Here is a 21,879-nt window from a genome sequence, read left to right as displayed (position 1 = left end):
AAAGATTATTATTTCCTGAACCCTGTTGTCACACAGGCAATAAAGATAATTGATGACTATGACAGTATTATAAAACCCTTACAGCTACATAATACAAAAGTAATATTTTAGCCAGTCAATGACTCATCTGAATTTCAAAAAATTGGAGGCTCTGGATCCCACTGGAGTTTGTTGTTGTTGGGGGGGGGGGGGGTGGGGGGGGGGGGGGGTGGGGGGGGGGGGGGGTGGGGGGGGGGGGGGGTGGGGGGGGGGGGGGGTGGGGGGGGGGGGGGGTGGGGGCTTCTCGAATAAGCATAAAATCAGTGCAATGGACTAACAAATCATGTTCCTTATAGCAATGCTACATTTATTAGGCTTACTTGGTTCTTGTTTATTTATTTAGTAATAACGGCCTTAAAGGATGTGTTTTGATTTTTACTCAAGTTTAATAAATTAAAAAGTATGTAAATTCATGCAATAAATAGTTTAAAAAAACGATGTTTATCGATTATCTTTCAAGACACTATGCTCTTTCTTATGATAGGACAGATCATTCTGTTACCTTTATAGTAAAATCTGTATTTATAGTTTGAAGCTCGTTTGTACATATCTTTATTAATATGAAATATGTTTAACAGCAAATGTGCATCAATCAAAGCTGAAAATAAACAATAAAATTAGAAAATTAGTAATGATACTTGAAATTTTAAAACCTTACTAAGAATATTATACAATTATACAGGGTGTCCAAAAAGTACCGGGTCGGTTAAATATTTTTCAAAATATTTAAAATAGAGCTACAAAACCTTACACGAAGTTACTGGACATAAAAATCTATTTTATCACATATTCAGTGATCCGCTACTTCCTCTGGGGGGCGGCCCGCTAGGAGTCAGAAGAAAATCTTAAACGTAAGCATAGGTTGATATGTATATCAAATAAAAGTTCTTTATTAGTAGTGTACAGAGCCGCAAACCCGACCTCAAACGGATAACCGAGTCAAAAAATGACAGCCGTTCAAAGATGTGTATTTTTTACATTAACCTAAGTTGCAAACTCTAGCCATCTTTGAACGGCTGTCATTTTTGACTCGGTTATCCGTTTGAGGTCGGGTTTGCGGCTCTGTACTCTAATAATAAAGACCTTTTATTTGATATACATATCAACCTATGCTTACGTTTAAGATTTTCTTCTGACTCCTCGCGGGCCGCCCCCCTGAGGAAGTAGCGGATCACTGAATATGTGATAAAACAGATTTTTATGTCCAGTAACTTTGTGTAAGGTTTTGTAGCTCTATTTTAAATATTTAGAAAAATATTTAACTGACCCGGGACTTTTTGGACACCCTGTATATAAAATAAATACAAAATAAGCATTATTCCTACTTGAATATTAAATGTTAATTGACTAAGTAATAGCAAAGCCTATCACTTGGGCGGTATCCAAGAACAAATTGTATTGTAGATTTGAAATTTCACATGAAACTTCATTGAAACGTGTGCAAAATTGATAATGGTGCACGTCACTCCAAGGAATGTCTTTCATTCTATCCTTGGCGAACCAAGTGATGCGACAACGGGCCCGACATAAGTCTACGCTGTTTATTTTTACTACTTTAAATTATTTGCATAGCCTAAATACCTGCACTTTTACTAAATTAAATAATAGAAAGAAAAGTGCACTCTATTGAAAGATATGATTTTTGTTAAATATGAATAACCTGATTATAATTACAGGCACAGCCAGACATGGCTTGTTCTATACACTAAGGTTTTAAATTTGCTAATACAAATTGTTGACACAGCTATAACTGCAGCAAATAAAAATGGAAATCAAAATAAAAAAGGAAAAATAATAGTAACAGTTTACTTTTTAGAACATGAAAAAATATTTACTAACCTTATGCAGAAAATTCTTGTATCCCTTTTCAAATTCTATTTAACAGGAACCATACACAATTATATTTAAATTTAACAAAAGTTAAACAAAGTTAGAATGAATAAAAGTTATTTTAAATTTACATAAATTTGCACGTATTAACATGCCATGTTATAAAACAAACTCGCCTTAGGCTCGCTGGGGTCTACACTCCTCAATTTGGGAATAAGCAAAAGTATGTAAGTGAATTTAGAAATTAGGTTTTCCATTAATTTATCTGAACATACCACAGAGATTCCCCAAGAGGGGGGAAATATTACAGAATGTTAAAACGGCCAGGACGTTCTTTTCTGAAGGGTATTGTGTCTCCTTTGTGAATAAATTAACTTATCCTTTATCCTTTCCTTTTGTCCTTCCTTATCCTATCTTTATCAGCAGAATAACTTGATCAAGGGTTATAATTTACCCAGGAGATTATCTGACCATACCAAGAAGTACTGAAGGGTGTGGGGGAGAGGGCATTTAATGTTATGGGGTGTTAAAAAAAACATGGTTCTTTTCTGGAGATAGTTGTGTCTGTGCTATGAGAATAAACTAGACAGTATTGTCAGAATAAGATGATCAGGGGGTTTAATTCACCCTTGAGGTTATCTGACCATACCAGAGAGGTTCGGGGTTTGGTTTATTGTAACTAGAGGTTCAAAGACAAGGGGTTCTTTTCTGGAGGGTTTTGTATTCTGTTATAAGAATAAGTAAACCAGGAAGACAGATATTTCAGACAGACTTGTTCATCAAATTTACGAGCTGTTGAATAACAGGGGGAGGTCAAAACATTATCATTGGAATATATCTACCGGAGGTAGTATTGAATAAGATATTTCAATATTTTTATTGGATGTGCTTAATTAAGAAGGAAGTTTTTCCATTTAATATGTTCTACTCTTATATACTAATGTTATATCCATCAGATTTTAATTAGAGGGTTAAGTTTGTGAATGATTTGACATCTTTTATTAGTCTGTCTTATTAGTTTTTAGAGCATTAAGTCTTATAACTTCAATCATCTACCATCTTTAAACTTTATATAATAAATACAATATTAAATTTCTATTGATTTGAAAATGTAAGAAAAATAACTGGGCTAATTTTGAGTTTTTATCTTTACTTGTTTTTTAAATAAAAAACTAAAAACATACACATACAGACAGACAGTAAAACTAAGCATTTCTGACCTATGTTTATAGCCTACTACTTTTTTTTTGTTTTGGAAGAACAAATTCAAAAATATTTCTGGAGAGTTTGTAAACACCCTGTATAAGATATCCCTAAACTAACAATACAAATTCTCTAAACAGTTTGGTAGCCTAATACAAAAAAATCCAAAATGGTTTGAAGAAACAAGTTGAAATTTGCGAAACACTTCCATTTACACGACACTATATTAACAAACAAACTTTAATTTGAACGGAACTTGTGTTTGAAATTACAGCAGTTCCAAAGTCAATGTAATATTAGTGACAAGAAAAATTCCCAATCAACCCTCTAACAGTTTTGGAGTTATTAATTTTATTTAAAGAATATCAACAGACAGTTATATAGAAAATAAATTATGTATAACCATAAATTGAATCAATTGTTTTGATCATTTTGACATAGAAAAACCATTTGTATCAGTTTGTCCATGTAGCATCCTACGTACTATGGGGTCCTATTGAATGTTGTGATTTGGCCTTATGTGATTTTTATTATTCTGATTCTTATTATAGTCATGTCAACTTTAAAAGGAATGAGATTTGATACTATTTAGTCAGTAAAAGAAAAAATGACAGAAGTCATGAGTCGGAATATGGAACATGATCTGCAGTATTGTTACGCACAGCGGAACATTTGCATGGAGCAGTATAGAAACTGAGAAGAGGAATGCATTGAAGGGGATAATATAAAATTATAAACAAAACTTTCTTCCACTTAAGTCTGGTCTTTCACACCTTGTATGAGGTCATTCATCTTGTGTCAATCAACTAAGAAAGTAATCTGAACCTTCACCAAACAGGTCCCATAGACCACATTACGCTTAAATGGAAATCTTCACAATAGTTAATACAACAGAAAACCAATATTCATACATTTTTCACAAGACAAAACATTTATTCTCATGAGAATAGGCTAAATACCCCATACATCAATGGGCTAAGATGGGATATTTTTTGTTACCTATCTTCTCTTAGCTTGTTTGACTTCCTCTCTGACATGTACAGGGATTTGTTGATACACTTTAAATGACTCAATCTTTAATTAAAAATCATCACACTTTAAGAATAATGAAAAATATTTTTTTATAAAATCTGTCAAAAATAACTTTTTAAACAAAGAAAAATTGAGTTGTGTTTATTTTATAACTAGCAGTTACCCGCGGCTTTGGACCGTATGAGCACTTCCGGTTCAAGTGAATTATCAACAGTTTACTCCTGTCTTCGTATTTTTTGCTCCATAGTTGATTTTGCCTTGTTTCCTGATCAAGAAAAATATATATACATACACCAATCTGAGAAGCCTACTTCCGTAAAAAGACAACTAAGATGAGTTTTATAAACAATCTTTAAATTTACAGTAAAAGTTAAGATACTGTAGTAACTTTTTCTTTAATACTTGCATTACAGTACCAACCAAGCACTGCATACTTACTATTTGCCCAAAGGTACAGTCAAAAGTATATTTTTATTAAAACTTTTAATTTTCTTATCTGAATATTTTCTTGCTCTGTGCAAAACAGTGGTTGCAGAAGAGGTTTAAATATGAAGCGTTATTACTATCAATCTTACTCCATGCTTTCACACTACAACAAATGTAAAGAAGTTAAAAATAGTAAATAAATTAATTAAACATGTCATAAAATAATGATTGATTACACAGAACAGTTGGTTATAAGTAACTGGCTCTTTTAATTAATAATATTTACTGTAAAGCAACTTTAGAGACCAATATGTGATTCTTTGCAACTTTACAGAACACGAAAGAATTTACGAAGTAAGAATAGGCCTTTATCCTAACCAGGGACACTAAGAATGTCCATGTAAAATTTCAGTACAATTGGTTGAATAGTTTACAAGTGAAAGCGCAGCAAATAAACAAAAAAATCACTTTCTCATTATTTTATAATACTAGTTCAGATGTGATTATTGATTGTTTATTTTTAAACTATATAAGTTATTGTTTTTCTAATTATTCATTTATCATCCATTTATATCCAGGCCCACTAGACCCATACCTATGGGTTGCAAACAGAAAATTATATTAATAAGCAAATATAAAATCAAAATAAGCAAATTATAATTTCTGACTAGTTTCAACACAAATACAAAAATGCTCTCGGACATGAATTTTAACAACATTATTTGTGAATGTTCATTAAAAAGCACACAAGAAAATCATTGAGGTTTTCTGGTTCAAACCTTGATGAAAAATTGCAACACAAATCAAAAGTTGAAATAGTTTGACTTCACTGTGAAGAGCCATTCTCGGTCAACACTTGGAACAAAACTGTTATCAAAAATTTGTTGATTGTAGACGGCTGTAGGTACAAATTTTCATGATGTGGTTTATACTGAAAGACAGTGATAGTCATAACAGCAGCTGATTAAACCTAAGAATTTCTCGGGACTAGGAGTCCAATAAAGTTAAATCCTCCAATGATTATAGTTAAGTTTATGGTTATATATTACTGTTGAAGTACGCTGCAGTAATTAAACGTGATATTGTGACAATGCCTATTACGTTACGGTCGTCAGCAATTCACTTCTTGATTGTAAATGCACAACTGATAACACCATCACAACTTCACAGCCGCCACGATCACGATGTTCAACTTGCTAGTATTAAACCAAAGAGAAACGCTTGTACGCCGATTCTTTCCTCGCGCATGAGCTTAGTACAGAATAGTTGAGCGAAAACACAAACTGCAGTTGTTACAATCAGCTGTTATAAGCCATGTTCCCGCGTTGTTTCAGGAGACGAATGGACTGATTGTGTGAGAGAGAAAGAGCTATATTTTATGGGTTCCATTTGGAAACGTTTATAGTCGCACGTGCCGAGTCTCACATTCCACTCCTGCAGCTGTGTGCTGTTCGGCGACCAGCACGACACCAATTTGTATGTTGACTGTGGCGAGCGGTGGGATGAAGCAGTGCTTCAATAAATTCGAAATTATGTCAGGTATTTATAAGTTATGGCAGTATGTCTGTAAATAAATACATGAGTCCAATTAAGGAGTATTTCACATATTAAACATCGTAGGAAAATAATATAAATCATGGTAGTAGTGAGTGGCTTGGCGGCGAAATCCATGTCGATAAAATATGGACGATGCTAGTCCCTGTTGACTGCCGAGCACTACCGATCGTATTGCATAACCTAGACCGCTCTAACGTGATCCCGCTTACAAACCTTTCAAACATATTATAATTAATTTAATATTTTCTTAACGTCCGTGACTTGTGATAAAATATATGTTGACAATAGCATATCAGGTTGTTTTTTATTTACAATTGAATCAAGTATATTTAGAAAATGTAGTGTTTAATATTTGAAGAAATACACTTCCAGAATGGAGTGGTTTTTTTTCAAAATAATGTTTATTCATTCATTTGCACAAGTTTTTACATCGAATAGTGTACCAATTTCATGAAAAAGTAGTCAAATAACAATATATAATTGTAATGTAAAGTTTGTAATTTAATTTTTAACTGATACATAACAAGTATTAAAAATTATGCACTTAACATTACAAAATTTAATACTAAGGTCCTAAGGGAAAGTGTTCAAATTCTTCTAAAGAATATAAAGTTAATCCTAACAAAAACTCTTTTAACATTCTTTTAAAACAAGTAAATTTACCCTCACTTTTTTATATAATCAGGAATTTACTTAAAAATTTATTTCCTACATGTAATGTATTTTTTTTTAATATAATTCCAAACGATGACAAGGGGTCACAAATTTATTTTTATATCTGGTGGCATAGTGATGCACCTTACTGCTACTGATGGATGTGTGATTTTTAACAAACATGATGGCTTCAAAAATATAAAGTCCATAGTTAATATATTTAATTCTTTAAAACTTTCTTTCACAGATTCAAAAAAATTTAATTTTGAAATGGTTCTAACAGCTTTTTTTAACTTTTAGTATTGGATTGAGATTTTCTTTTTTAGTAGCTCCGTATACACACAGTCCATAATATGTCATGTGAGACTGAATGTGAGAAAAATATATACGTTTTAAGGTGTCAGTGCTGCATAAATCAGACATTCTTCTTATTGTGTACAAGCCAGAATTAATCTTATTTATAATAATTTTGGTGTGAGCATCCCATGATAAGTTATTGTCAACTGTTAGCCCCAAAAATTTAACTTCTTTAGCAAATACTATTTCTTTTCCTTTAATTTCAATGAGTGGAGTAATTGCTTGTTTATTTTGTTTTTTTCTTTAACTTAGGCGTTTTGTTTTGTTTTGTTTTATCCGTGTTTAGATATAAATTGTGACAGTTAAAAAATTGTTGTTAATTAGCCAATTCAGGATTTAATTTCTATGTGTTCTTTTGTTTTACTTCATATTTTTAAATTTGAATCATCTGCATATAGACATAGGCTTGTAGATGGCTCAAAGCTTAGACAGTTTTTTTAAAATTTTCAGGTAACAAAGGAAAAGAAGTGGTCCTAAAATAGATCCTTGGGGTACCCCTAGCTCAACTTTTGACAATTTTGATTTGTATTTCAATTTTAAGTTATTTTTCAATTTAATATTTATTTCTACAAATTGTTGCCTATTTGATAGGTATGATTTAAGCCACTGTAATGCTTTTTCACTCACATTCATTTCTTTCAACTTGAGCAACAATGGGGGATGATACTGTCAAAAGCTTTTGACATGTCCATAAATACTCCGGTTACCTTATTCTTATAAATAAATTCAATTATTGATTAAACAAAGCTTACTACAGCTGTTATGGTAGACCTTTGTTTTCGGAAGCCATGCTGTATATCTTCTAACTAATTGTTAAGACTCCAAAAAATCAATTAATTTATTATGCACTATTTCTTTATAAATTTTAGAGATTGAAGGTAACAATGATACTGGCCTGTAGTTACTTTTATTCGTAGGATCATTCTTTTTATGAATTGGAATAACTTTTGCAATTAGAGATTGAAGGTAACAATGATACTGGCCTGTAGTTACTTTTATTCTTAGGATCATTCTTTTTATGAATTGAAATAACTTTTGCAATCTTTAAAAAGTCTGGGAATTCACTACATATAAAAGAAGAATTTATCAAATGAACAAGCACTTTACCAATGTGTTGTTTTACCGATTTTATAAGTCATGAGAATATCATCATATCCACATGATTGCTTATTTAAAAAAATCAATTACCTTGAGAACATCATCCTCATTAGTTTCTGTGAGGTAAAAGAGTTTCAGTATACGAGTATTATAATTAACATTGTTAGGTAGGTTACTTGTCTATTACTTAAATATTTTATTATTTCATCTATTTAAGTAATAATAAAGTACCTACTTCCAATTTAATGTACCAAAATAGAGGTTAAAACAATTTTTTACTTACAATCTATATTTAAAATCCAAGTGAGTGCCATGTTCCCAAATGGGAAAACAGGAACTAAATTTAAAATTGGAGTAAAAAGTAGTTTATAATTTAATGTCTAGGAGGTAATTTTCCCAAACTTTTCTGTGGATTGGCCTCCATACCCATTAATTATTGAGGAATACGTTTTAATCTCCAGACTCCACAGCACCTCGCTCATTGGCTGAGCTTTAGCAAAGCCTATCACTTTCTATCTGTCCGCACAATATCTCAAAAACAAACTGATATATAAGCTTTAAATTGTACTTGAAGCTTCATTTACATATGAGGAACACTGAGTTAGATGATGGTACATGTCACTCCATGGGGTTTGGCTGAGCATCAATGAAAATTTTTATATTGGTCCATAATAGCAAAGGTGTGACACATTAACACATGTAGTCTGATTCCCAACACATACATCATTTTATAGTGACTTTGCGTATAGACTTTAATGATTTAAACACTGATATGAAACTAAATTTAACAAACCAAAATTTGAATGCATTATCTGGCAAGATATGTAGAGAAAGATTTTACATGTAGACTTGCATTTCTACAAGAATGACTTCTATGATGCGTAATTTTTAAATCACTCTTTTTTATGATTGTCTTATTAGTCGACAAGACACCTCAAAAATGAAATGAGCTATAGATTTGAAATTTTGCATGCAACCTTAAAAAAGTCTGTTACGACAAGTGGTATGAATTAATTTTTACCTTATTGTTATTGATGACAAAGCCAATTAACTATTCGCAACTTGCCTCTTCACCTAAATTGTATCGACCACACACAACTGATTTTGATACATCAAAGGATTCCGACTTCCAGTTATAGTGTCACCGAATCATAGCTGTGTGTCCCATATTTGGACATTTACTATAGAGACTTTTGCTTCAATTTAAGAGTATAATTTTCTATCTACTACAATCTTGTAAGAGAAAAAGAGAGAGAGAGATTAATAGTTTATAGCATAATTGTCATATAAGTGCAAGGCAGAATCAAAGTCACATCGATTTGAGAGTTTAACCATACTGCTGTTGATGTGCGGACAATCTGCCGATCTTGGTGTGTGCGAATTAGTGATTGGCTGATCATCCGCTGTTTTGAATAGGTTTGTAACTTTTACAGAACTCATACGGGACAAAAGATATTCCTTATACTCTTAGTCTGTTCTTTTCTTTTCTTTAGTATATATTATACAGGGTGTAAATTAAATCCTTATACACCTGGATATATTCCAAACAGATTGAGATATCAATATACAACCTTCATTTACTTATTAAATTACTTTTCTGGATTTTTTGAGGGTAAAATAAATTTTACCTCCCCTTTTCAAAGGGGGGTAAGAAGGGAGTCACTTTAAATTTTAAAATTGCAACCCCTATCTTGTGACATGTCATATTAAAGATCTATTCAATATAAACACAATAATATTGAGAAAACAACTCTAAGCCGTTTCTAGAAAAAGTTATGGACAAATTCTAGCAAAAACCAATGATATCAATCTGGGCAATCTTATGGATGTCCAGGAGCGGCACTAACCGCAAATGTAGAGGGGGTGCAAGGGTAGATCGATAGGTCTAGACTACTGTGGGGGGATGACTGTTGGAGTTGATGGATCTCTTTAATGGCAGTTGCTAGTATAGATATAAGAATGTGCCATCCCATGTCCTATTTGACTGGAGAGGCTGGTATAGATGTAGCCTTCCCTTCCTTCAAAAAGACATGACAGATTAATGCCCAAAATCCGTCCTTATGGATTTTGATAAAAGGCGGCCCTATCCTCAATCTTACCCGTCCAGAATATCCTGCCACTCCAGAAGCAGTGCACATAAAATCCTTTTAGGACTAAGTGCAATCTCACAGCTTCATGCCCTAAGAGAAAAAAACCGTTTTTCTTGAAGGGATTAAAATTTGAATCCAAACAAAAAGTCTTGTTAACGATATAGTAAACTTAGAATGTCATCTGATTGTGGGTTGATACACAGTACAAACAAAAACATCTGTAGTATTCCCATTAATAATAATGAATTATAATAAAACCTATCGACACTTGAAATAAAAATTTGACACTTACGTAAAACTAGCATGTCCATTACAGCTTCCATTGTTGAGGTTTAAACTTTAGGAATCTTTACGTTAGTCAACCCGTTCTCCAAAGCATCAGTAAAATCTATTATATCCATTGAAATAAGTCAAGTGAAATAGTCCATTGATACCATTTTCACACTCTAACCTCTCCCCACTATGCCAGGCTCCTAAGTTCAAACATGAATATTATCAAGCACCATTACATTCATCATTGCAATCAAATGTTTTCCATTTTCAATCCGTATTTTAAGCCTCAGCATTCAATATTTATGACGAGTGTTGATTAAGTGTAAGCAATATCACAGTTTTACACAAGTTCTCACGATTGGTTATAAAAGCATACAAAAAAGCCATCACAAGAGTACATGTGACTGATTATATGGAATCCTAATACTATTTTTATGTTGGAACACTTCTCTTGACGTTAAAAAGTTCATCGGTCAGCGATTATAATGAAAATGTAAATACAAAATATTAGCTATTCAATATGCATGAAAACAATGTAACTAGTCAAATTATTTAAGCTGTTTGAACTTAATTGTTTGAAAGCTTCAAAGTTTGTTTGTTATCAATATAGTATAGTTTTTGTACATTGAAAGTTTAAGAACTTTAAGATCCTACACTACACTGGATTTTTAATGTTTCTATTTTTGTTGATTTTTATCATTAGCTTTTATGAAGTGCTCATTTATTCCTTAGTATTCCTGGTTTTTTTCTCTAGTCCGTGTATGAACAGATTATCGGGTAAACTGATTCTGAAGCAGACTGAGAAGTAAATCTGATATTTGTTTCTTTTAAGATAAGATAATACTTTAAATGATTCATTTAAAACACTTAGAGCCAAATCAAACAATCTTGTTAACTATTAATAATACCAATACTAAATTAAATTAGGTTGATAAGTTTTTGAGTTTCCTCAGTGAACACTAATTTACAAGAGCTAAAGTTTTATGTATGAAGCCTCAATATTTATGTTTCAAAAAGATACAAACATTGCATTTTATGTTAACATGTTATTAACTTACCTTTTCATAGTTATAAAAGCCATACAAATTCTGTAAAATTAAAACTTTAGATAAGCTATATGCGATTATCTATTCAACTCATAATGTTATGTTTTCAGTATTTTAAAATTCATCAAAATGCCAACAAATAAGCTAAGAAAGTTTAACACTTTCTTCAGACTACTAAGATTGTATGTCGAAATTTTAAATATTATTTGTTAGTGATAGCTTATGTCCCAATTCATTTCAAAATACGATTATATTTTGAAGTGTAAGCTCCCAATAGTGGTGGAGGTTTTGTGATGTAATAAATGTGTCTTGTGGTTTTTCCGAGTTCTCGTGATATCATGAAGGCATGATAAAAAATAGTTTTGAATACAAATGTAAGATTCAGTTAGAATTCTCATTCCATTTTATATTTTGACACATCTGATGAAATATAAACTGTCGTTCACGGGATCATGGCTTTTCAAAAACTTCCACCAACAGTTTGGGAAATGTTTGAAATTGTTTCTTAGTGAGGAAGTATTACCCAAGGTTAAACTACTCTTTATACTTCAAGCCTCAATACCCAATTTATGAAGATATTGTGTTGAGTTAGACATGAGTACTATAAGGATTTCTATGAGTTCTCGCGATTGCGTAAAAAACATGCATAAAACTCATATTGAGCATGTCTATAGAATCATGTAGGAAATCAGAAATCAGAAATTCTTTATTCATAATCATCAAGATTAGAATACATGTCAAGTTTAAAGACAAAAAATATCTTCTTCCTCATGAGTTGGGTCTTCATGCATTGTCCCTCCAATTGAAGGAACTCTTCCCATGCTGTAGAAGGGTCTTTCCTGGAGCCAGGTCCGGAGTTCCTTCTTCAGGTTCTGTGGGCTGTTGGTCTTCAAGTCTTCAGGCAGTGTGTTATATATCTTGATTCCAGCATAAGATGGTTTTTTTTTGCATAGGTGGCTGTTCTGTGTGCCGGAAGGTGGAAGTTGCCTGCATGTCTTGTGTTGTGTCCATGCAGATCTCTATGCCTTGTTAGGTCTCTAGTAACACAAAAGAGAACAGTTTCCAATATGTAAATGGAAATAACTGTAAGAATCTTCAAATCCTTGAATGTATTTCTACAACTTTCTCTTGGGCCTTGACCAGTCATTATTCTGAGAGCCCTCTTTTGCAATTTCAGTAGGCGCTGCAGGTTGGCATTTGAAGTTCCCCCCAAACAACTATTCCATTATTGTAAGTGGCTTTGGAAAAGGGCATGGTATGCTATTTTTGAAGCTTCTGGTGAACTGACTGCTGAGGTTCTTTTTATGGCCAAATATGGCAGAGCTTAGTTTTTTGCACAGATTGTCTACATGATTTTTCCATGATAAATCACTATCAAGTGTTACACCTAGGTGTTTCAGCATGTTTACATTCTGAAGATCAGGGAGTGCTGTTGAGTCCTTTCTATTTCTTCCAAAATACATCTGTTTAGTTTTTATTTTGATTAAAAACAAGGTCATACTCATGCAGTATTGTTGTGCCATGTTGACAGATATGTATGTGTCAATTTCCAAATGTTCGTTATTATTACTGGCTAATAAGAGCACAGTGTCATCAGCATACATAATTGTTTCACTGTATGGTGTCATGTACTTTGGTAGGTCATTTGTAAATAAAATAAATAGTACTGGCCCTAAGACTGATCCTTGTGGTACGCCTCTTCTTGTTGGTATTGGGATCTGATCGCACAGTACTTGTTTGCCCATGTTCATTTTTCTTCACCTCTACTACTTGGGGTCCATCCTTTCAGGTAGCTTTCGAAACCATTTTAGGGCTGTTTTTATAATGCCTAGGCTTTTAATTTAACCAAAATGAGATCGTGACCAAGGCAATCAAATGCCTTACTCAGGTCTAAGTATACGCTGGAGATGGTGTTGCCGGGACTCTATGTTCTCTACTATGAAACTCTACCAGATCAGCAATTGCAGTTGTTGTTGACTTCCCTTTTGTAAAGCCATGTTGCTTGTCTGTCAAGAGGCCATTTTGTTGAAGGTTGTGTGAGTAGTCTGGCAAGAACTATTTTCTCAATAATTTTTGAAGTAGTAGGTAGGAGAGAGATGGGTCTATAGTTGGCTGGTTCATCTTTCTTTCCTTGTTTGTGTTTGGGATATATTTTAGCAATTTTAAGTCTGGAGGGAAAGATGCCTTGGTTAAGGGACCTGTTACAGATAGCTAAAATTGGAGTCAGAAGAGTTCTTCCACAGATTTTGATGATTTTTTAAGATATGTCATCAATACCTGCTGATGATTTTGGTTTAATGGAATTTATAATTGTCTGTATTTCTTCAGTTGTTGCAGGATGAAGGATAGATAGAGGGGTTGCAATTTTCAGTGTGGTTCTCCTGCGAGTAGTTATGCCTCACTTGGTTCCTAAGTTGTCTCTTCAGCAATTTTTGAAAAAAAGGAGTTAATATTATTTGCAATTTTTGTAGCATCTGTCACTTCCTGTTCACCAATTTTTAAGCATGTCATAGTTACTTCTGAAGTTTCATGTGTTGCTTTCCGTTCACTGTTTATGACATCCCATATTGCTTTGCTCTTGTTACTAGCCTGTGCAATGTGTTCAGTGCTTGCTTCACTTCTAAGTTGTTTAAGCTTCAAGTCATAGGTTTTCTTTTTCTAGCAGCTTCAGCTTTGTCTTCCTGGTTTCCTGTCAATCTATAATTTTCTTGAGCTTTAAGAAATTCATCTTTCAGGACCTTTGTTTCTTCATTGTAGACCATCTTTATATGTGACCGTCGCTGGGTAATCTGCGACTTTCTGTATGGGCATGTACAGTCAAAGCTCTTACAATGGTATTACTGAAGTTATTATATGCTTCGTCAACATTGTCAGTGTTTAAGACATTTTCCCAGTTTTCTGCAGCTACGAGATTTTTTAATTCAGAAAGATTTCTTTTTATTCAGATGTCTGCGTTTTGTGAACGATTTGACTGAACACCTTTCAGGTAGCTCTATGGTACAAAATTGTCCTGTGTGGTCTGATAGTCCAGTATGTGAAACATTTACAGTCACTTTGTTGGTCTCCAGGTTTGTACAGATAGCGTCTATTGAAGTCACAGAGTTGGCTGTTATGCGTGTTGGTGGGAGAGTCATTCTTGTTATGTTGTATGATGCTAGGAGTTCCGTTACCTCTTTTTGTTCTCTTGAGTCTTTCAGGGAGTCAATATTAAAGTCTCCCAGCAATTAATGATGTTTACACTGACAGGCGTCCATTTTGTCCAATATATCTCTGTCAAGCTATGATGAAAAAGTGTCTAAAGATCCATTTGGCGGTCTGTAAAACACCTAGGACACATAAATGTGTTTTCCTACTGAGTTTTATTTTTATTTGCAGATATTTCACACTCCATTTCTCGGCTGTAATTTTCAACATCCAGGCTATGGGTTTCTTTGGTAAACCTAGAGTGTTTGTATATGGCTACACCTCCTTTAATGTGTTTTCCCTACTGTAGGCAGTCACAAGTGTGTAGTTCATTAGCTTAGCATTTAAATTGTGTCCTGTTTAAGGCCATGTTCAGTTAGTACAACTACATCTGGACTGTTGGAGTGTAGTAGGTGATTTAGCATGTCAATTTTGTTCCCCATTCTATCTATATTTTGATGAAAAATGTTTATTCTCATAGATGTGGACTTTGTATTTTTCCTGGACTTAGTGTTTCTTTTTGGCCTAAAAAAGAATTGGGCTGGTGTACTTCTGCCTGCACAAGGGTCTGCATTCCAGGTTCCTGGGGAGATAGTGTGGGTATGGGTGGGTAAGACTTAGGATGTTCCCTGGACTGCTTGAAGTATTTCCTGTTCCAAACGTTCCCAAAAAAAACTGGTGAAAGCTGGGGCAGTGTCTCAGGAGGTGGGGGAAATTAGTGAGGCAATGTTTCTAGTGTAATTTTGATTTTGATTTATAATTTGAAGGTAGAATTCAATATTTTTTGTAAAAAACTCATCCACACTTTGATTTTTAGGCTTCAGTTTTGCAATACATCGGGGGTATTTTTGAGAGTTGTATTTTTTGTTTGTCTGACTTACACAACATTGATGAGCCAATAGAGAAAGTATGTTCTTTCTTTTTCAACCTTTCTTGATTCTTTGAGACTTGGAGGGAAATACTGAATATGTTCTTTTTCACACCCCGCCTAGAAGAAATATTTTTTGCATTGGAGGAAACTTTGTATTTTTCTTTACTCAGGTCATTGATTCAATTTTTTTTATAGTAGTATAACTGGCTATTCCTAGTCAAATCATGATTCAGTTTTTTTCTAGGAGTTTGGCTGGCTCTCCTGGTCGAGTCACAATTCAGTTTTTTCGTAGGAGTTTGGCTGGCTCTCCTGGTCAAGTCATGGATTCAGTTTTTTTGTAGGAGTTTGGCTGGCTCTCCTGGTCAGGTCATAAAATTCATGTGTGGAAGTCTGGCTTGCTCTTTCTGTCAAAATCAAGCATTAGGTTTGTCTGGCAATATGGTTTTTTCTGAATTGTCAATTTCTTTGATAGATGAGCTGACAGTGCTGGAGATGGGTTTACAGGCTTTTAAGAGAGCTTGAGATGTTCTCTTGCAGTTCGAGCCTGTTCACACAGCTTATCTGTCAGTTGGTCACAGTTTTTGTGATATTTTGTTAATCAAACTGTTTTTTTCTCCTAGTTCTTGTTCAAGAGATCTTGTACTTCTTATTAAAATATCATTTTGTTCCTGAAGTAAGTCAGTGCTACATGTTTTAGACCGAACTTGTTCCTCAAGTTTATTGATTTGGTCTTTAAAGGTCGATTTTCATGACAGCAGTTCCCTTATCTGCTCTAAAAAACTGTGTGTTTTTTCAGATTCAGCCTGATTAGTCATTTCATCTCTAAGCTTCTTTTCGTTGTTAAGTTTCTTGATTAAATGATTTATTTCAGTTTGTAGTTTTTTATTTTCATCTGTGATGTCCTTAATAAGGTCTTCTGCAGCAGCTACTTTGTCTTCTAATTCAAGGTGGTATTCAGATTTTTTATTTTTTTCCTGATGTAGTTTTTCCTTTAATATCTTATTTTTCACTTAGTAATGCATTCCCGACTTCTGCAGCTAGGGTTAGAGAGATGTTTCATGGTCCAGACTATTTCTTTGTGAGAGATTATGTATCTTACTCTCTAGATCTTCAATGTCGGTTTTGAGTAGTTTCTAAGTTTGGTTTGCATTTATCACATACCCAAGACATAGTTTCTTGAGTCGTTAGATTTTTAAATTTTTTGTCAGACCAGTTCAAACATCGTGAATGATGCCACCATATTGCAGGGCCCAGAGCAGCGTATAGCTTGGTATTTAACTCCAATATTACAAATACTACAGGGGTGCTTAGACATGATAACAATCTTTGTCAATTAATTGGTAGCCAGATGTGGTAGTCAGATGTGTTTTGTAATATGCTTGCAAAACAAACTGTTGTCAGACTAGAGCTGTAGTAATGCTGACACAAGGTGTGTAGGTCAGCGGCCTGACATCCATATGGCCAAGCAGCTGTGTTAGTCAACTGCTACCAGTTGTATTACAGCTTGGCAGTGAAGTGATATGCTATTCCACACACATATGGTTACGTAGTTGTTGTGACGTCAGTGCTTAGTGACGTAGGCTTCAAATTATAGTGCAACTTATTAAGAGTGTTTGACTGATTCTATTGTCAACTGGATGAAAGTGAGATTTTAGTGTCAATTAGGTTAAAAGTAGAGTTGGATACTATATTATGATGACAATATCCAAGGGTAGTAGAAGTACAGCAGCTGTGCTGTAGGTCAGCGCTGACAGTGCTGACACAGTGTCTGGGGTCAGTGGTCGGGTGTTCCAGTTACAGGTGGCAAAGCAGCTGTCTGCCAACGCTGTATGATGTGGAATGTAACAACACTGTGACGTCACTGTTAATGAATAGTTTTAAGGATATTAATCCATCAAGTGTTTTTATATCTTAGTCTTAAAAGCTCAAAAAATTTTATAAATTTATTTAATCTTGTGTAAAACATTTGCATAATCTTCTTGGTTTGTCTTAATCTTGAGAGTTTAGGAGAGTAGGAGTAATTTTAATGATTTAATAACTCTGAATGTGGAGCAAATTCTCAATGAAAATGTCACGGTTTATCACGGATTTCCGTGATTATACTATGACATTTTTAAACTCATTTCTTAGTAAGCACTTAAGAGAGGACATACATGAGTACAAAACTCTATGTAAATCCGTTCTGCAATTTAGGAGATTTTGTGACAAGTCAATAAGGAATATTTAGCTACTGTACATAGATAAGATGAAAATGTACGAAGAAAACAGTGACACATAGGCCTATTAGTTGGTAAAATATCTTTCAATATGAGATGCTCATAATTTCTGTGCTTATTCAGACAACAATAAAAATGTATTGTCATAAATAACTTGCTTCACAGTGTGGCAAAACACCACACAAATCGGCAAAAACATGACATTAATTATATATTTTTACTAGCTGTTACCCGCAGCTTTGCACGCAATCTTTAGAACCCTTATATTACTTAGTAAAAGCACTTATGATGTAAAATTATGTTCTATGAAACTTTTAAAAAGTAAGTAGGCATACATCAAATAAATATTATTTAAGTTCATGGTAAATATTATCAGAGTTTAATTTAATTAATATATCACGTTTTGTACGTGTAAGAGGATTTCTGGTTTAAATTAATTAATTATATTTGCAATATCACAGCTGAGCCTGCATTATTATTCTGATCAATAAAATACAAATACAAAAGTCTCGGAAACCTACTTAGGTCAAAAAGCGTCTATTCCTAGCCTTAATCACATATTTCAGGTCTAAGAATTTCCAGTACCATAGTAGAGTTTGCCTTGTCCTGACGAAGAAAAAATATATACTTACGTAGGACCGAGAAGCCTACTTCAGTTAAAAAAGTGCCTACTTCAGATCGTTTAAATTCACTTACTATGCCACATTTCAGCTTGCAATATTCCCTCGATCATTATTGCAAGGTCCTATTAAGGCCAAGGGGAAGTAATACCTACTTCCTATGTACTTTCAGTATAAGGGGAAATCCTTATTAAGGTTATGCAACATTCCAAAATAATCATTATTAAAGTTTTGTATTACACTTGTTTTTTGGACTGTAGCCAGGGAAAGAAAAATCGTTGAGACATTTTAGTGTTCATTTCTCTGTTTTTTTTCCAAAAGCCACTGTTAAAATGCCATATCACAATGTCAAAGAAGCCCACTAGTTTAAAGTAACTTATGTGAAAACATTCATAACTTTGTTCATTAAGGTTGGTTACATACCAGTGTTTAAATAGTATTTAAAATGCATTAGATGATTTAAATTCGTCACTGGTGCGATCTGGAGTAAAATTTTGATATTAACTTTTTATTTAATATCTGCATTGCAGTACTGACCAATCACTGTTTACTTAATATTTGATCAAATATAAATGTAAACAGATGTTTCAGCCAATTTGTTGACATAAAACTGAAGGTGTAAATAGCTGTTTAGTGCCAGTTTAATTTGGATTACGAAACGTAAAAACTACATTTTTTCTACATTCTAAAATATTTCAGGTAACTTTTCTTTTTTTTTAAGTGTAACTTATGTTTTTATGAAGCAAAACATATTTTGCTTCATAAAAACCTTACTCTAATTTCAATGAACATTTTACAAAAAGAATTAACCGAATTGGTCCAGCTGTTCTCGAGATTTGCACTTACCAACACATTTTGCGATTCATTTTTATTTATAAGATAATAATTCCCCATTGGAGAGATTATCAAGAATATTTAACTAGAATATCATTAATTAAAACTGAAGACAAAGACATTATGTGTTTAACACATGTTAGAACAACATTAACTTCATTAAAAAAGACAGTTGTAATGTTTAAAAGTTAATACAAGTTGAGTACTTAAGGTGTTTTATAATTTATACCTAATATAGTTTCTTTTGGAAAAGTGTATACTGAATATAAATTATAAACGATTAGTATTAACAGATAGTCTTATTTTATGATTTTTTAAACATAGTTTTTTTTAAACATTAGCTATATTTTAAAACTGGAGCCATAGATGTGCAGTTATTAACTAACTAGTATTCCCTCTTAATCGTTGGTGACTAACAAGTGTGAACATTGGGTGGGCTAATTATAAACAAACTAAGTACCATTATATGAAATTTTAATATGTGACGTGGTAATACTCATATATGTAGCCTAACCATCTGTAAGATATCTATAAAAAGAGTACTTTTGTAAGCTTTAAATTTTGCAAGAAACTAATTTTTAATAGATAATTTGAATAGATTTTAAATAGATAAGAATGAGTTTTTATGATGGTGCGTGTATATTGAAAGAATTTGCTGAGCAGCATCGAAGTTTGTCCCTTAGTAAGCTGTCACAATGTCTTCTTTCGTCTGTGAGGGGGATGTAAAACCTTTTCTACATGACAGTCTGCCTGTCCGTAGGACAATATCTCGTAAGGAATTAGCTATAGGCTTGAAACTTTGCACACAACCTCCGCAAAGCCTGTTAAGCAACAAGTGGTGAAGCATACTCCTACCTTGTTTTTCATAATACAGAGGAAAAATTTTAAAGTTAAGCAAGTAAGGACAATATAAGCCAATAGAATGACAAGTAAACATGTGCCTAAAGTGACATTAATTCTTTCTAACTTATATTTACGGTATAATTTTTATCCAAATCATGACATTCTGTAAATTATTACTTGTTAAAAGAACGGACCTCTTAATTTCAAATTTTTATGCAAATTTATAGATCTATTTCAATGCTAAATTTTAATATTGCAAGATAACCTAAATCATACCAAACTTTGGTATCTTGAATGAAGATACTGCAGACATTATAAGATAGCGGAGTAAAACTTAATGGTGTACATACAAAAAGAAAAAACAATAAACATTTGATTTAATAATTCAAATTTTTAAACATGGACTTTCAAACACCAAAGATACTAGAAAAGAAGACCAAGTGATATTTAATAACTGAGTTGAGCCGACAATCTTATCTGCTATAGACTGTTATATGGAGAGCCAAGTAATTCAGTCAATGGCTGTCTAAACTGATAACTTTAGTCCAACATTACACTTGTTGGTTCAAATCCCAGTAAAGACATATCTTTTTGCTGCTACTGGCATATAACCTCTGCTAGTCACTGCATCGTTTTTGATAGGTGAACTGTCACTGCCTACATTGTTGTACTTAATTAACACGTCAGAGATCCCAACTCCTTCCTGAACACGAGAGGTCCTGTGAAAGTAATTTGCTCACACTTGCTTTTATTATTTTTTTTTATTTTTCTTCTATATAATCTAGACTAACTTCACTTATCTTTATTGTAATTATTGACAAAATGAGTGTTGTATAGTATTATTGTTAATCAAATTAAAATGAAAATTCTTGACCATACTTGTGTTGTATTTACGATCAATGGCAATAAATGATTTGATTTGAATAACTGTGTTTACCGTTCCAGATGACAATTGTGTTATTTAGCATTTTAAAAACTATGGGATTATAAGTTTATTATTTTTAATTTCTAGGAAAATTTACCCAATGGCAGGGGAAGCCTGATGTGAAGTAGGCTTATCACCACTAGTTTGAAGCTGCTCTTCTAAAGGTGGATAAACTATCTATATCAAGTCCAAGAGATGTGTGGATCTACAATGATATTTTCAAACAGAATTAGCTGCCCATTTTTTTAAACATAACCTTGATTGTGGTGGATGCACTGGAGAAGATAACATGAAAATGAAGCCAACATAAAAAACCATAAAGAGAATTTTTTCATGTGCAAGTTAAATGAGGATTCATACATAAAATTAGCGGACCAACCGTTAAGTCAACCTGTTGAGATTACTCCACTTTGGCTATCATTATAAAAAAAAAATTAATTAGATAACCTAAACCTAAATGAATTGTAACTATAAAACGTCGAATATCAACTAAAAAAATTCGAACACACGCCATAATTTAAAGCCAAAAAATATGAGGTCAAAGGCTCTTTACTTCCCCTCTCAACCAACACCGCCATTGTGTTCGTTTATTTAAGTTAATCCCACATGAAGTTGAAGTTGCAGATTTGATTTTCCCCAGACCTTCTGCAGTAATGTAATGTGTGTGAACAGTTTGCATGTTCAGTACAGTGTTATAGTGTGTCCTTATGCTGATCATTCATACAGATATTTAGTATTTTTTTATGTACAGCTTTTTCTGTTATTAGGGTATATCTTCAATA

General features: G+C 33.1%; 1 protein-coding gene across 2 annotated transcripts in view; it reads right to left on the bottom strand.

Moving 5' to 3' along the window:
• Positions 1-285: 285 nt before the first annotated feature.
• The window catches only part of LOC124356950, a 31,092-nt gene continuing 9,498 nt past the window's right edge, over positions 286-21,879 (bottom strand). Inside the window, exons 3-4 of one of the 2 annotated variants that reach the window (XR_006921908.1) lie at positions 4,543-4,693; positions 286-637 (exon numbers count right to left, since the gene is read on the bottom strand). Coding sequence is in view for 1 of the 2 variants with exons in the window: in XM_046808282.1 (XP_046664238.1) it covers positions 495-637 (143 nt within the window). In the remaining variant the exon portion in view is untranslated. The remainder of the gene's footprint in view (positions 638-4,542; positions 4,694-21,879) is intronic. The other variant, XM_046808282.1, reaches the window with a different exon arrangement.

Source organism: Homalodisca vitripennis, chromosome 3 (genome assembly GCF_021130785.1).
Source record: "Homalodisca vitripennis isolate AUS2020 chromosome 3, UT_GWSS_2.1, whole genome shotgun sequence".
Classification (NCBI taxonomy): domain Eukaryota; kingdom Metazoa; phylum Arthropoda; class Insecta; order Hemiptera; family Cicadellidae; genus Homalodisca; species Homalodisca vitripennis.
The sequence above is the reverse complement of the archived record's forward strand: the minus strand, read 5'-3'. Positions and strand labels throughout refer to the sequence as shown.